This window comes from Priapulus caudatus, unplaced genomic scaffold (genome assembly GCF_000485595.1).
Source record: "Priapulus caudatus unplaced genomic scaffold, Priapulus_caudatus-5.0.1 Scaffold1524, whole genome shotgun sequence".
NCBI lineage: Eukaryota > Metazoa > Priapulida > Priapulimorpha > Priapulimorphida > Priapulidae > Priapulus > Priapulus caudatus.
Window position 1 is genome coordinate 36,750 of NW_014578585.1, and position 15,172 is coordinate 51,921.

A 15,172-nucleotide genomic window follows, 5' to 3' on the forward strand; every position below is an offset into this window, starting at 1 on the left:
GTGGCGGCACTTTATGTAAAATGGGTCAGCTATTAGCTTATTGTCATTGATTTAGGTTATTAAAAGAAATCTTGTAAAATACCTATAATCGTTCGTGCATTTCTGTTGCGTTATTCGCATGGCGGTCAACGCTGTTTTTACGCACGTAACAATATATATATATATATATATATATATATATATATATATACAATTTAACAAACCGAAGTAAAACTGTACGCAACTTCATATCAAGCGGTAAACTAGTGGTTTAACAGCCATGTCAAATCATGGTTGCAACGTTCATCATCAAAATCTTTTCGCTTCTGCGTATGCTTTTTTTATTTACATATGCAGGGAGAAAGAAAATAAAATTATCATTACGAGTCTAATCAGACGCTAGACAAAGCACTAATGAGAAGAAGAAGAAGAAGAAGAAGAAGAAAAAAAAGAAAGAAGAAGAAGAAGAAGAAGAAGAAGGATAATGATCCGGATAAAGAGGAAAAAGAAGAAGTGAAAGACGAAGAAGGAAAGAAAGCAGAAGCTAATGACATTACGCCTTTTTATATCATCAAACATGCAACGCAATCGTAAATTCAGGCTTTATCTGAAATGTTACCGATAATTCATCACCATAGTTAATACCATTTAGAGGCATGTATTTTAGTCACGTTTATACAAGCTAAATCATATAGATGTAAGAATGAACTTTCAAGCTGCTAATGTTATATAGAGATACGCTTGACTCATATCCAACAAACTAATTGTGCCGGCAGTAAATGCATCTAGAGGAAAAAAGCGGGGAAACAATTGTGCCTGATAGAAAGTGCGAAACGCAAGTCGAGGACACATTATTTTCGTGTTTACTTCGAGATCTTGGTGACTTGAATAATGATCATGATTTTAGTGCCACTTATATCTATATGCTGTGTATTACGGCAAGATAGCGGCGTTATATTTTCAACTATCATTCCTCGTACCGGCGACGTACATACATGAAGTATCCACAGGAATTACCAATTCACTTCTAGGTGAAACTACTTCTTCGCCGCACATCTGAAAATCTCTTTTCAAATCGTACGCTTTTCTTTCTTCGACCAGCGCGATTAGCTGCCATAGATGGCGACGACACGTCATGGTGAACGTCGGCAACGAGGTGTAGTGGCTGGTTCTGCTGCACCGTTTCGAAACCCAATCCCTCCTCGCCAGCATGTTTCGTTAGTATGGCACTTTCATCTGTTTCGTCTACAGCAGCGAAGGCGGGATTTCGGTACGCTGTGCTCCTCTTTCTTGCCACGTCGCTACGACGTCTCGTATCGTTGGCAAAAACGCTAGTGCCGTCGTCGCCGTTATAGTCGTCATCGTCGTCGTCGTTGTCGTCGTCGTCGTCGTCGTCGTCGTTGTCGTCGTCGTCGGTCTTTTTGCGCAGTTTGAACGCGAACGCGACGCTGCTTTTGCGTCGCATCTCCGCGTAGTTTGTGTTGGGGTTGGTCTTCTCGTCGCTGAATTGTCTGATGATCTCCTTCGGTGTCTTGTCAGACGGAATTTGCCAGGTACTCACGCGTCTGTTTAACGCGACGAGAGTCTCACGTCGCATTGTCAGGCGACGGAAAATCTTATTCTCCTTGGGCCCCTATGAAGACGGGAAGAACTTAGATAAAAGAACCACTGAGGACGTAAAACACTAGAAATTCATACGATCAGTGCCATGGGAAATGCTTCAATGTCAGGAAAAAGGCAACGAAATAGAAAAATAAGATGAAGAAAAACAAGAAAAAGAAGAAGAAGAAGAAGAAGAAAAAGAAGAAAGGAACGAAAGAAAGAAAGATAAAGAAGATGAAGAAGAAGAAGAAGAAAAAGAAGAAGAAGAAGAAAAAGAAGAAGAAGAAGAAAAAGAAGAAGAAGAAGAAGAAGAAAAAGAAGAAGAAGAAGTAGAATTAGCTATCTATCGACAACGCACAGAGAATTATTTAAAAAGTACATCTGATTTTTGAAAAGCATATTTGTAAAATGTGTATTTTTACATGTACAGCAATCATTATTAACTCCCCTATTATTATTAAACTCATAGTCAATAACATTGTTTTTGAACAAGATAAAAAAAGCAAATTATCTAATTTAGAAGCAATATGAATTGAACTATTAGTTGACACTTATATTACACAAAATAAGTATTGTGTTGAATACGCAATCGTCATGTAAAACATTACAATATATTATATAAATATAAGTAACATAAATTCATTGAAAATAATTCAACAATTTAAGTTTTAACTGTACATAGTTAAGACGTTCACACCTAAACTCCCTTTTGATAGTTTACATTTTGTTAAATAAAGCGAGCACTACCTATCGTGGCACAGTCACTTATCGCCTTATAAAGTGTTTCGTGTTTCATCATTTTTCGTTTTTCATCTGCTTTTACTGAAATCTGACCGGCGAAGGAATGCATGACTCGTGGCGCCTCCCAGTGATGGATAACTTACCGTTAAGTCAAGATCGCCCGTTCCGATCATCTGTAGTCGCTTTACCAATGCTTCCTCGTAGTTAACTATCGTTTGCCGCCTTTTTTTCGAGCGGTTTGCCATATTAAAGATGTTCAGTCTTCGTCCATTCTCATCTACGGGAATCTCGTCATCTGGCCGTGATCCTAACGAGTAACGCAATATCATTTTTTGATTATCACCACTATTGAATTAGATGAAAATCCTTGATAGTACAATGTTTATAGCTTTACTAATGACGGTCACATAGTACAGAGGATACGTTAAATTACAAGATCTCTATTACGAATACGAAGGCATCTTATTATAACGTCTAACGGGAAGTATTCGTGAGCATTGGCGATTGGCGTAATATAGTAGTTGGCCCAACCTGCATTCGCGTCGTCTTCGTCCGCGCCTTGGAGATTTTGCAGCTCCATGGCAAGCCCTACACCGTACGTGTCCATCTCACTATCTGCATCAAACAGTTGTTTTGTTCGTGATTCCCAGCACAAGTCCGTAAGGGCTACGATGTGGCTCATTGTTGTCCATCTATCGCAAATAATTGGTGTGATTTGCAGTTCAACTACGATGTCAAGTTTAAACAGTAGCGGTACTACGCTCTCCGTGTAAATTGTGCTACTAAATCCGAGCAAAGCCAAGTCACGCGTGCAGACTCTCACTATGCTTTTATGTGATTCCCCATATTATTCTGTGTAGTCACAATTTTATTAAGAGATGGACCAAATATAGACTACAAGTACTTGATACTTTGAGGCGCCCATCTAAGGATTCGATATATTAATGAATCGTTAACCCATTAACGCTCTATATATCTGTTCGTTTTCAACTCATTTCCATCAAGAATGAACAGAATTAAGTCTAATTCCTATCGTTAACATGAATCGCAGCAAGTTACCTGTGTAAAAACATGGCAGATAGCTGCACCAGTAAGATTAGCACGTAGAAGACGAGGAAGAAGAACCCGATAGGTTCCAAGAAGATCTGCTCGCCACTGGAGTTCGTTCCGAACGGCCAAGGAATATAGAGTTGGTTAATCTGCAGTAAGAGCAGCAGTATGATGAGAAGACCGTTGGTGATCGAGAAGAAGAAGACGGCTTTGTTACGCAGATTCCTTAGGTCAACCTTTACTGTAGCCTGCTCCTTATCAGTCTATACGAATGAAAACAGATTCATCAACGTCGTGGTCACTGTCCTTACGTCCTTACTGCTATGTTGCTATATATATATATATATATATATATATATACTGGATATAAAAGGTCTACGCTGTGATCAGGCCAAATTATTCACAAAATCATTTATTTCCAATAAATTCGTCCTAATATTCCAATAATAACAGCGGATTGCAGTTTACTAGAGCAAGACCGTTAAATGGAAATTCACTAGATGCGTGATCGATTTAGTTTGTCGATTAGTTGGGGGCAAATAAGATGTAATTGCTTCTAATCGAAATGCGTTTCTTCTCACTGGGTTAACGGGTACAGGTAGAGATCTATGAGACCATTCCAGAATATGACTTCGTCCTCATCTAGGTTTGTGTAAACGCCATACTTCATGCAGTCATCAGTTATCCAGTCGGGATTCTGCAGGTCACTAACGATATATTTTCCTCGTCGCTCTCTGTAAGAATCACTTCAACGCATCAAAATAACATAAAGTCACCGTATTAACGGAGAGTCTCGACTCTAAATTGTGAATTATTATTGTGTTTGTGAATTCACATAGTATCGTTGGATTTAGAGATTTACCATTATCCTGTGGCTGCTTAATAGCTGAGCGAAGGACAGTGCTTCCATCTTGAGCAACAGGAATGACTGTAAAAATAAAGAGCACGAGACTATATAGTTTTATCTAACTGAAGTAGATCTGTCGACATTTTGAGTATATGGACGTATATGTGTTGTAGACAGCTCTTGAAAAAATACTGTATAAATATAAACCAGCTTTTATATGACATGGCTTAGCAAGTAGGTACTACATCAATTAACGTATGGGGCTGTTGTCATTACGGGAAAATAACGTACCGATGCAATGCGATAATATTTAAAGCAGCGTTCATATTTATCTATTTGAAAGAGTCCATTCCAATGTATGGCAATGTATGCTTTTATATCCGTATTACAGGCGAAGGTCGGATCGATTGAAGAAGGGGCGAGTATCAGTGTCCAACGACACGTTATCCATCGCTGCATCGCTTTCTGCATCCGTATGTATGCCTTGGTAGAGTATCATGGTATCCACCTTGCCCTCTACGCGCTTTATTTCAGACAGTACTCGCATTTCCCCGTAGGCCGACGCTTGACGGTTCGGGTACATGCAGCAAGTCAGTTTGCAACATTGGCCACAGATGAGTGACATAGGACCGTCTGCTTTTTCTTTGCCTTTGTCTGATTTAAAATATTATAAAAACTGCCAGGCGGCTGTAGACTTTTGTTTCTCCACTTCTTTATTCGCTTCCTTTGGCTAGATCTTCTTTGATCTCTGCTTTTGATTTTGTTGCTGCCACCTGGCAAAGAAATTTATCGTTATTTATTTAACTGAATAATTAAGCTAAAATCTAAAACTACATTTTATGTAAACCAGTTCACTCTTTACACTAACAGCGAGTTATTTCTCTATACTGTTCTTGTACTTTATTTCTTTTTATTTAATTGTGTAATGAAGATGAAGATCATAAAGCACATTAGTTATTCATAACTATACTGGTTTGTCAGTATACAACTCATTATACCTCTCGCGTGCCCCAAGAAACATCGTTCAGATTGCAGAGAGAGTAGATAATGAGCAGCATGTACATAGATGGAATGGAGATGAAGTAGAGCAAGAAGTGAGGAAGACAAGTTTCATCACCTTTCAGGATGCATAAACCCAGCAATAAAGTTAGCACCTGTAAAATGTTACAGACAATGCTCTATGTAAGTAAGCAATCTTTCTCGTTCTAAAAAAAACCTCCTATAGGTTAAGATGCAGAAAAACTTTTTTGTTCAGAGACATTATTTGCTACAAAAAACTGACAACTATTTTAAGATTAACAAACATAGCTAAACATTATTGTTAGGCATTTAAATTTTTTACGATAACAAACGGTATTAAATTATGATAATCAGTAGTGTCATGCACATAGATGTTGATATTAAACTATCACTACAGCATTAACACGAATCAAAGGCATATAGACTGTTTATGCGATCTTGTTTATCTGCCGGAATATTTGGCTTAAATAAGAATTCCTACCTCTCCTGCACCAGCTGTTCTTTCTAATAATATGCACCACGAAAGAGATCGCAGCGTATATCGTGATGTTTCCCGCATTTAAGGCCCATTCACACCAGCTCACGCTCATCACGATCGCCCACGCTCGCAAAAATTTGCCCGAGCGTGGTTGAGAGCGTGGCCAATTGGGCCCACGCCGGGCCGCAGCGCCGATACTACGATCTAATTACGTCGATACTACGATCTAAGTGCGTCTTTACCCCCGATCTCACTGCGCTCAACAAGCTTTCACCAGCGTTCAACACCAGCGCCGCGCATCACGCTTGCACTGCGCTCACTGCGTTTTATTGCGGACCAATCAGATCGCATTGCGTTCGAACGACGCTTGCACTGGCGCCTAAGCAACGCTCACCGCGCCTCAACTGCGCGCCAGTCACGCCGTAGTGCGACTTAATCACGCTCTAGTCAGGCGCCGACTGCGCTGGCAACGAGCCATATAAATAACCGCGGCCGCGTTCTAGAAATCATCATTCGTTCTGTGCCCGTGCTGTTCCATCAAGATTATTTTCTACTGAATTTATACCCATAATAGTATAATATATGTATCAACAACTATGCCGCCAAAAGACTTCTATTTCTCCTCCTTCATCTCTGCCTCATGATGAGGGCTGTGCAATCAAGTATTCGAGGATTGTCCTTCTACGAGAAAACATGGCAATGGAGTAGTGTTGCCTCATCCATAGTGAACACTGGTGGGGTGGCCAGGGTAGTCCCCAATTTATACCCCAAGTTCGCAGGACGTGATCTGAGCGTAACTAACACGTTAATGCGAACGCACAACTGCGTGTCTGAGCGTGTTGGGAGTAGTACACAATCGTCTGTAGCGAACGGGTCGAGCTTGCTAGAGAACGCACCATGGTCATAGCGAAAGCGTGTCAGGTCGCAGAGACATCTCCATGGACGTAGTAACAGCGTGATGAAACGTATTGACATCGTGTGAGAACGAGGCGACAATTTTCACGCACCCGGACCACAGCTTTGGCGATACGATCATTACGTTCGTACTACGCTCGAGTTAGCGTGGGTACATACGCCTTCCACGTCTCTAATACGCCCGCACGTGCGAGCTGTATTTCCGCGCACGCTCCGGCACCATGATAGTATTGAAATGTCAAAGTTGTCGCGCCACGCTCTGCCACGTCATGGTGACTGCACCCGCTCGATCGCGATCGCAGTTACTGTCCATATACTTCATACTGCGGTTCTAGACACGTTTCCACTCAGCGCTCTTTAGAGCGTAGTACGAGCGTAAGTCGAGATCGGGGGCCCTGGTGTCGAATGGGTATTACTAACCGAATATCAAATAAGGGCACAAAGCTGTTGGCGACGTTAGTCCCATCGCCGGTTTGGATCTGTATCGCCATGGGCGATGATAACGGCCAATCATAACGAAGCAGTAAACAATGGAGAGCACTCACAGCATACTTGAGCTGTTGAGAATGTCAACACAACTACATATAATAAGACGGCAGCACAAAAAGGCTTGCAAACGAGCCGACTAATAAATCCAGGTCCATCGGCTTATATGTTTTTAACAGTTACACGGGGTTCATACACACGTCACCTTATGTAGTTATCCGTGAAAGTCAAGTAATGTTCCCAACTTAACGCGCTTCAACGTTGAGCTCTTAATTAGTGAAATGACACCATAAATCATTGAGAATCATCTCTTGAGAAAACCTTTTCATAATCAACCCGTGTGGTTTCAGCACGGGGACCTTTAGGAAATTATTAGTTCCATGTGATATAAAGTAAAATCGGTTGCTGGCGACGGTGATCTCGTCAATTTGTGCTATGATGAGCGGGGTCTGTGGGAACGGCCAGCCGAAGTTTTAATTACGTTACACTCACCTGTACGCTCCGACTTCGCGGTTAAGACATCGTAGAAGAATCGCGACAGGAGCACAGGAATGACAGTAACGGAAGAATGCCGTCAGATCTGGAGATGTGAAATGCCTGGCTGACAGTGCATTGACCACGCATAATCATCAAATGCAGAACGTCGTTCCGGTCAACATGATGAACGCTAGAACAGCATCACTACTTGGTACACTGATGTACTTCTGTACCCGTAGTCCGTAATGAGATTTGATTACAAGGTTGAGACTCACATCTTACCGCTTGAAATCGAATATGTGGTTGGTAGTGGTGTAAGCCCTACGTGGTTTTTATAAGACACCTCTAGGGATAACTCTCTCTGTTCACCAATAAGGCGATCACCATTTGTTTATTATACCGTACTCGAAGTTATAATAAACCCCATAAGTGTCATCTAGGGTGGCATAATACTACTACTACTAATAATAATAATAATAATCATAATACTACTACTAGTAATAATAATAATCATAAAATAGTAATAATAATAATAAGAAGAAGAAGAAGAAGAAGAAGAAGAGGAAGAAAGAAGAAGAAGAAGAAGAAGAGGAAGAAGAAGAAGAAGTGCAGAAAATCGCACTACTGGGAACAGCACACATCCTGCGAAAAATTCTGGATTGAATCCCTATGTCCGCTACGGTTGGGAGCAACTGGTCAAACCCAGAAGCCACCGGCTGTAATGCCGTGCACCACTTTGGAAAGTACATAATAATAAATAATAATTAAAAAGTTTTCACTACTACTAGCTACTATACTACATACTAACTACTACTACTAACTACTGCTCCACCTCTACTATCTACTACTGACTAACCTACTACTACTACTACTACTACACTACTTACTATACTACTTTCTACTATACTAGCTACTACTACTACTACTACTACTACTACTTGCACTATACTACTACTACTACTTTACTACTACTACTACTTACTACTTAGAATGCGCGCGCGTTTTCAAAAGCCGATGGGCCGCTTAAACTAGTGTTTCCGCAGACATATGAAGCAGCAGAACCGAAATGCATTGCATCCGCGATGAATGCGGACATTAGTAGCCAAATTGTCTCATAAAGACACTACTAATTACTACTACATTGGTACATCAGTGAACACGGTATCGACATTTTCTGGACCCCGAAAGACATCGGTATACGTTTTGGCTGATAACGTTCTTGTGAGTGCAGACAACAGTCTAAGAATTGCTTGGCCATTGTAGATGGCACTCAGCGTCGGCAGCTGCGTTGTACCGCAACTCGGATGAAGACCCTCAGGCCATTAGTTGAAAGCGGCGGCGGCTGCCGAGTATTCACCCTGTATCCATGCTAGGCAAGTAGCACGCGTGCAGGAGCCCTGAGCCCTATCGCTTCGCCTATAAAATCACAGTTCATGATTGCTTCGTGTATAATAAGCACGTATATTGTTATATAAGCACGGTATATAAGCACGTAATATTCGTTATATGGCTTCGTTATATTAATATATATAATATATATATATATAATCAAGCGATCAGAGTTACAACATCGACAACACTGCTATCATTATGAGAGTTAACGTAGAGAAGTAAAGTAGAAGGCGCGCCTTTTTACCGACAAAATGTGTTGAGGCACACGAGCGTTGTTGTCCCGTGCTATTCTTACATTTCAGGTATTATACGTTGATAGTGCTGTTTTTTTGGGGGAAGGGGGGGTTAAGGCTTTTGACTCGGGTGCTGTCGTCGTTTTCATCATACTGTTTAAATTTATTGCTAACACGACTAAATATTTTTTACGAAACATTTTGGTTAGTATATTTCATAGTTTGAAACGTACATTGCATTGGCGCTCTTTGTTTTGCCTGGAATTGCCTCCTTTAACTGCCGGGAATTGCCGAATGTTATAGTAGAGATTATGATTACTGTTACGTAAACTACGTATACGAGCTTCAAACAGGCGTACATGCGCTGTAATTTTCATTTATCCCACCCCTCGATGATGATTATAGGCCAGCGTACGCACGTACATACCACACACACACACACACAGCTCACATCACACCATCACACCACACACACGCGCACACACACACACACACACAACACCACACAACACACACACACGACACACACCACTACACACACATATATTATGTGATATATATATATATATATATATATATACCAGTATTAAGATATATCAGCTCGAACGAACCTCCTGGTGATATCGAAGCAGTATAGCGATGTATGGTTGCCCTAAGTCCACGTTGAGCTTAATTTAAGCCACTAGGAAGTGGCGAGTAATTATTTGCGATACATTTGTAAAAGGCGATACGTTTTACCCTCCGCCTGGTGGTGATAAACAACCGTAACAGTCTACGTACGTGCGGTAAATGATTATGATATCCAGTGACATTATGTAGGTAAATAATATTCGTGCATGCATGCGCTGAAACCTTTACAGGGAATTATCTAGGAGCGCACTTCGACGAGATGCGCGATTACGACCAGGATGCACGGAGGACCATAATCTGGGTGTGCGACCGTTTTAAACAAACTGCGTTTACCTCGAATTTTCCCAATGTAATTTGTGCAGTAAAATAGACGCACACGTGATAAGCTATAACCTGATCGTGCGGCCGCACGCCATGCTGGGTGGGAGGTGCAACAACGCACGCGCACGCACGCACGCTCACACTCACACGCACGCACGCACGTACGCACGTACGCACGCACACGCAAGCACGCTCACACTCACACGCACGCACGTACGCACGCACGCTCACACGCACACGCACGCGCGCACGAACGCACACACACGCACGCACGCACAAGCACGACCAACTATACCTTGATCATACTGCACGTAGTGCCTGGCCTCGCTGGAGCGCGTTGTGTATCGTTTCATGACATTGGGCGCCAGCAGGGCGCTGGCACGGAACAGGCTGAAGCATCCCGGACTGCAGAGCACGCAGCCTAGCATGTGCTCGGTCGACTTCTGCAGCCAGTGTCCGATCGCGTACTCGAACTTCTGATACCACACCATCGGTCCTGTCGGATCGATAAACGCACTGAATCACATTGACACCGACAAACAACGCTACAACACTCGCGTGAGAAGACGCGTTTTACAGAAAGATCAGAAATGTGCCAAGCAGCACGTCGTTTTTGTTGTTCGTGTAATAACTTGCACCCAGTACTAATTCACTAATTATTGTCTATATAAGTATCTCGACTGTGCCCATCACGTCGTGCTATTCGCCAACGGCTATTGCGTTCAGACGATCAAAAAAAGAGTTAAATTAATAAAACAAAAATGCCACAATAGTTAGCCGTGACATGCTTACACGAGATGGATGAGTGAAATATGATCCAACTACACATATGATTTCGCGATCCTATACAGCGATAGAAAATGATACGGTAGACGTTTTTTTGTAAAGCTGTATAATGTTCACTACTTTATCAATTGCAAAACCCTATGGCTAGCAATAAGATACCAATGTTGAAATAGCAGCTAAGACACATCTCTTAAGCTGAGTTTACACTATGGACAAGTCGACAAAAAGTATATGCATGGAAATGTTTTTCAACGTTCTATCAACCTATTCTATGAGATGTTCAAAGTTTTTACGTTATGGCTGGCGAGTCGGCAAATGTTTCAACAATTGACCCGCACTGTACGCACGGGGAGCCATGGATACGCATTTTTTCACGTATTAATTCGCGCCAGTGTGGCGCCGATAGCAGAAACGCGCTCTCTCCCTGGTTGAAGGTCCGCACCTCTTGATTGCGATTATCGGAGTGGCTGAGTGACAATTACAATTAACTTGATCAACTCGCTGACCAAAAGTTGAGAAAATAGAACATGTTCTAAATTTTCAACCAGTTGCTATCAACTTGTTAACCGCTCAAATTTTACGTTTACACTGCCGACTTTCGGTAGATTAGTAGAAATGTTTATCAGCTTGTCAACTTTTCAGCAAAATGTTAATAGGGTAAACCCAGCTTTAGATGAACATCATTAGGAAATCACAAGCGGGACAGGTATAAACCATCTGGTGAAAGAGTTTGGAGACCGAGTTGAAAGAGAATAGATATAACGCGTGGAATCTAATTATCGGGAAGAAGATAAATAATACTTAGCAATTAAAAAATATTTGATTCAGCATATTACAATCACAAATTCGTTATTAGGGCACGAAATAGATTAATACATTTATCATAACAGATTATGAACAACAGGTAATTATAACTGTTTACCTGATCCGATCGGGTGAATTCTTCCGCACGCTGCGCCAAGACTATAATTCCTTTTCATCAAGTCGACTAACGTGATTATTGCTGAGGGTTTGAAGTCCACATCTCCATCAAGAGCGAGTATATACGTATTGTCAGCAAGCCTTTGTTTCGTATACGTATCAACATCCATCAGGTCGTATAGCTTATATCCGAGCAGATAGTACATGTACATGCACTGCAATAGGGACAGCAAAATGTGATAAGTTCGTTCAGCAAATCGTTGCCTAGATCTGACCATCGCATTCACTTTCACTGATCGCTGGGTAGGAGCCCTGCCACGCCCACGCTAGCGGAGCTCGAAGACTGCATTGTGTATAAACTCTCGCTTACAAAACATGAGCAACATATTATCGGGGAATATAAAAATAAACAATGAAAATAAACAAGTTATAGGGATTTTTAAATGGCCAAACACATAAAGAGACGAAGTGTCCCTGTTGTCACACACATGGAAATTCACTAGATGCGTGATCGATTTAGTTTGTCGATATAGTTGGGGCAAATAAAGATGTAATTGCTTCTAATCGAAATGCGTTTCTTCTCACCTGGGTTAACGGGTACAGGTAGAGATCTATGAGACCATTCCAGAATATGACTTCGTCCTCATCTAGGTTTGTGTAAACGCCATACTTCATGCAGTCATCAGTTATCCAGTCGGGATTCTGCAGGTCATCTAACGATATATTTTCCTCGTCGCTCTCTGTAAGAATCACTTCAACGCATCAAATAACATAAAGTCACCCGTTATACGGGGAGAGTCTCGACTCTAAATTGTGAATTATTATTGTGTTTGTGAATTCACATAGTATCGTTGGATTTAGAGACTTACCATCATCCTGTGGATGCTTAATAGCTGAGGGAAGGACAGTGCTTCCATCTTGAGCAACAGGAATGACTGTAAAAATAAAGAGCACGAGACTATATAGTTTTATCTAACTGAAGTAGATCTGTCGACATTTTGAGTATATGGACGTATATGTGTTGTAGACAGCTCTTGAAAAAATACTGTATAAATATAAACCAGCTTTTAATATGACATGGCTTAGCAAGTAGGTACTACATCACATTAACGTATGGGGCTGTTGTCATTACGGGAAATAACGTACCGATGCAATGCGATAATATTTAACAGCGTTCATTTTATCTATTTGAAAGAGTCCATTCCAATGTATGGCAATGTATGCTTTTATATCCGTATTACCAGGCGGAAGGTCGGGATCCGATTGAAGAAGGGGCGGAGTATCAGTGTCCAACGACACGTTATCCATCGCTGCATCGCTTTCTGCATCCGTATGTATGCCTTGGTAGAGTATCATGGTATCCACCTTGCCCTCTACGCGCTTTATTTCAGACAGTACTCGCATTTCCCCGTAGCCGACGCTTGACGGTTCGGGTACAATGCAGCAAGTCAGTTTGCAACATTGGCCACAGATGAGTGACATAGGACCGTCTGCTTTTTCTTTGCCTTTGTCTGATTTAAAAATATTTAAAAACTGCCAGGCGGCTGTAGACTTTTGTTTCTCCACTTCTTTATTCGCTTCCTTTTTGGCTAGATCTTCTTTGATCTCTGCTTTTGATTTTGTTGCTGCCACCTGGCAAAGAAATTTATCGTTATTTATTTAACTGAATAATTAAGCTAAAATCTAAACTACATTTTATGTAAAACCAGTTCACTCTTTACACTAACAGCGAGTTATTTCTCTATACTGTTCTTGTACTTTATTTCTTTTTATTTAATTGTGTAATGAAGATGAAGATCATAAAGCACATTAGTTATTCATAACTATACTGGTTTGTCAGTATACCAACTCATTATACCTCTCGCGTGCCCCAAGAAACATCGTTCAGATTGCAGAGAGAGTAGATAATGAGCAGCATGTACATAGATGGAATGGAGATGAAGTAGAGCAAGAAGTGAGGAAGACAGTTCATCACCTCTTCAGGATGCATAAACCCAGCAATAAAGTTAGCACCTGTAAAATGTTACAGACAATGCTCTATGTAAGTAAGCAATCTTTCTCGTTCTAAAAAAACCTCCTATAGGTTAAGAATGCAGAAAAACTTTTTTTGTTCAGAGACATTATTTGCTACAAAAAACTGACAACTAATTTTAAGATTAACAACATAGCTAACATTATTGTTAGGCATTTAAATTTTTTACGATAACAAACGGTATTAAATTATGATAATCAGTAGTGTCATGCACATAGATGTTGATATTAAACTATCACTACAGCATTAACACGAATCAAAGGCATATAGACTGTTTATGCGATCTTGTTTATCTGCCGGAATATTTGGCTTAAATAAAGATTCCTACATCCTGCACCAGCTGTTCTTTCTAATAATATGCACCACGAAAGAGATCGCAGCGTATATCGTGATGTTTCCCGCATTTAAGGCCCATTCACACCAGAGCTACGCTCATCACGATCGCCCCACGCTCCAAAAATTTGCCCGAGCGTGGTTGAGAGCGTGGCCAATTGGGCCCCAGCCGGGCCCAGCGCCGATACTACGATCTAATTACGTCGATACTACGATCTAAGTGCGTCTTTACCCCGATCTCACTGCGCTCAACAAGCTTTCACCACGTTCAACACCACGCCCGCATCACGCTTGCACTGCGCTCACTGCGTTTTTATTGCGACCAATCAGATCGCATTGCGTTCGAACGACGCTTGCACTGCGCCTAAGCAACGCTCACCGCGCCTCAACTGCGCGCCAGTCACGCTCCTAGTGCGACTTAATCACGCTCTAGTCAGGCGCCGACTGCGCTGGCAACGACCATATAAATACCGCGCCGCGTTCTAGAAATCATCATTCGTTCTGCCGTGCTGTTCACATCAAGATTATTTTCTACTGATTTTATACCCATAATAGTATAATAGTATGCTACAACTATGCCGCCAAAAGACTTCTATTTCTCCTCCTCATCCTCCTCAGTACGAGTACGAGCGTAGTGAGATCGGGGCCCTGGTGTGAATTGGGTATAAGTCACTGTAGCTGCAGAGCACGTCGTATGGTTGGTTTAACGTTTGGAAAAACTATATATACATTTTATACAGGGTGTAGCTAAATAAAAGCTTCCCTACGTAAGAGCTTGTATGTCTACAAAATACCATTTACTTTGGACACACTCACACAGGACGGAATTCCCCAGTGACCTTCAAAATTTTACAGTAGTAAATTTTACATATTTTCCTTTTTCCACCAAAAGTGTTGCTAGTTGTAAGCTATTGAGTACCCTGAAATGG

General features: G+C 41.4%; 1 protein-coding gene across 1 annotated transcript in view; it reads right to left on the bottom strand.

Annotated features, from left to right (window-relative positions):
- Positions 1-552: 552 nt before the first annotated feature.
- LOC106816902 overlaps positions 553-15,172 on the bottom strand; it is a 21,152-nt gene continuing 6,532 nt past the window's right edge. The window contains exons 5-16 of the mRNA XM_014821544.1: positions 12,748-12,813; positions 12,464-12,618; positions 11,880-12,204; positions 10,467-10,667; positions 7,185-7,189; positions 5,218-5,373; positions 4,941-4,992; positions 4,149-4,300; positions 3,382-3,635; positions 2,854-3,014; positions 2,466-2,629; positions 553-1,612 (exon numbers count right to left, since the gene is read on the bottom strand). Of these exons, the coding sequence (XP_014677030.1) occupies positions 1,007-1,612; positions 2,466-2,629; positions 2,854-3,014; positions 3,382-3,635; positions 4,149-4,300; positions 4,941-4,992; positions 5,218-5,373; positions 7,185-7,189; positions 10,467-10,667; positions 11,880-12,204; positions 12,464-12,618; positions 12,748-12,813 (2,297 nt within the window). The 3' untranslated portion in view covers positions 553-1,006. The remainder of the gene's footprint in view (positions 1,613-2,465; positions 2,630-2,853; positions 3,015-3,381; positions 3,636-4,148; positions 4,301-4,940; positions 4,993-5,217; positions 5,374-7,184; positions 7,190-10,466; positions 10,668-11,879; positions 12,205-12,463; positions 12,619-12,747; positions 12,814-15,172) is intronic.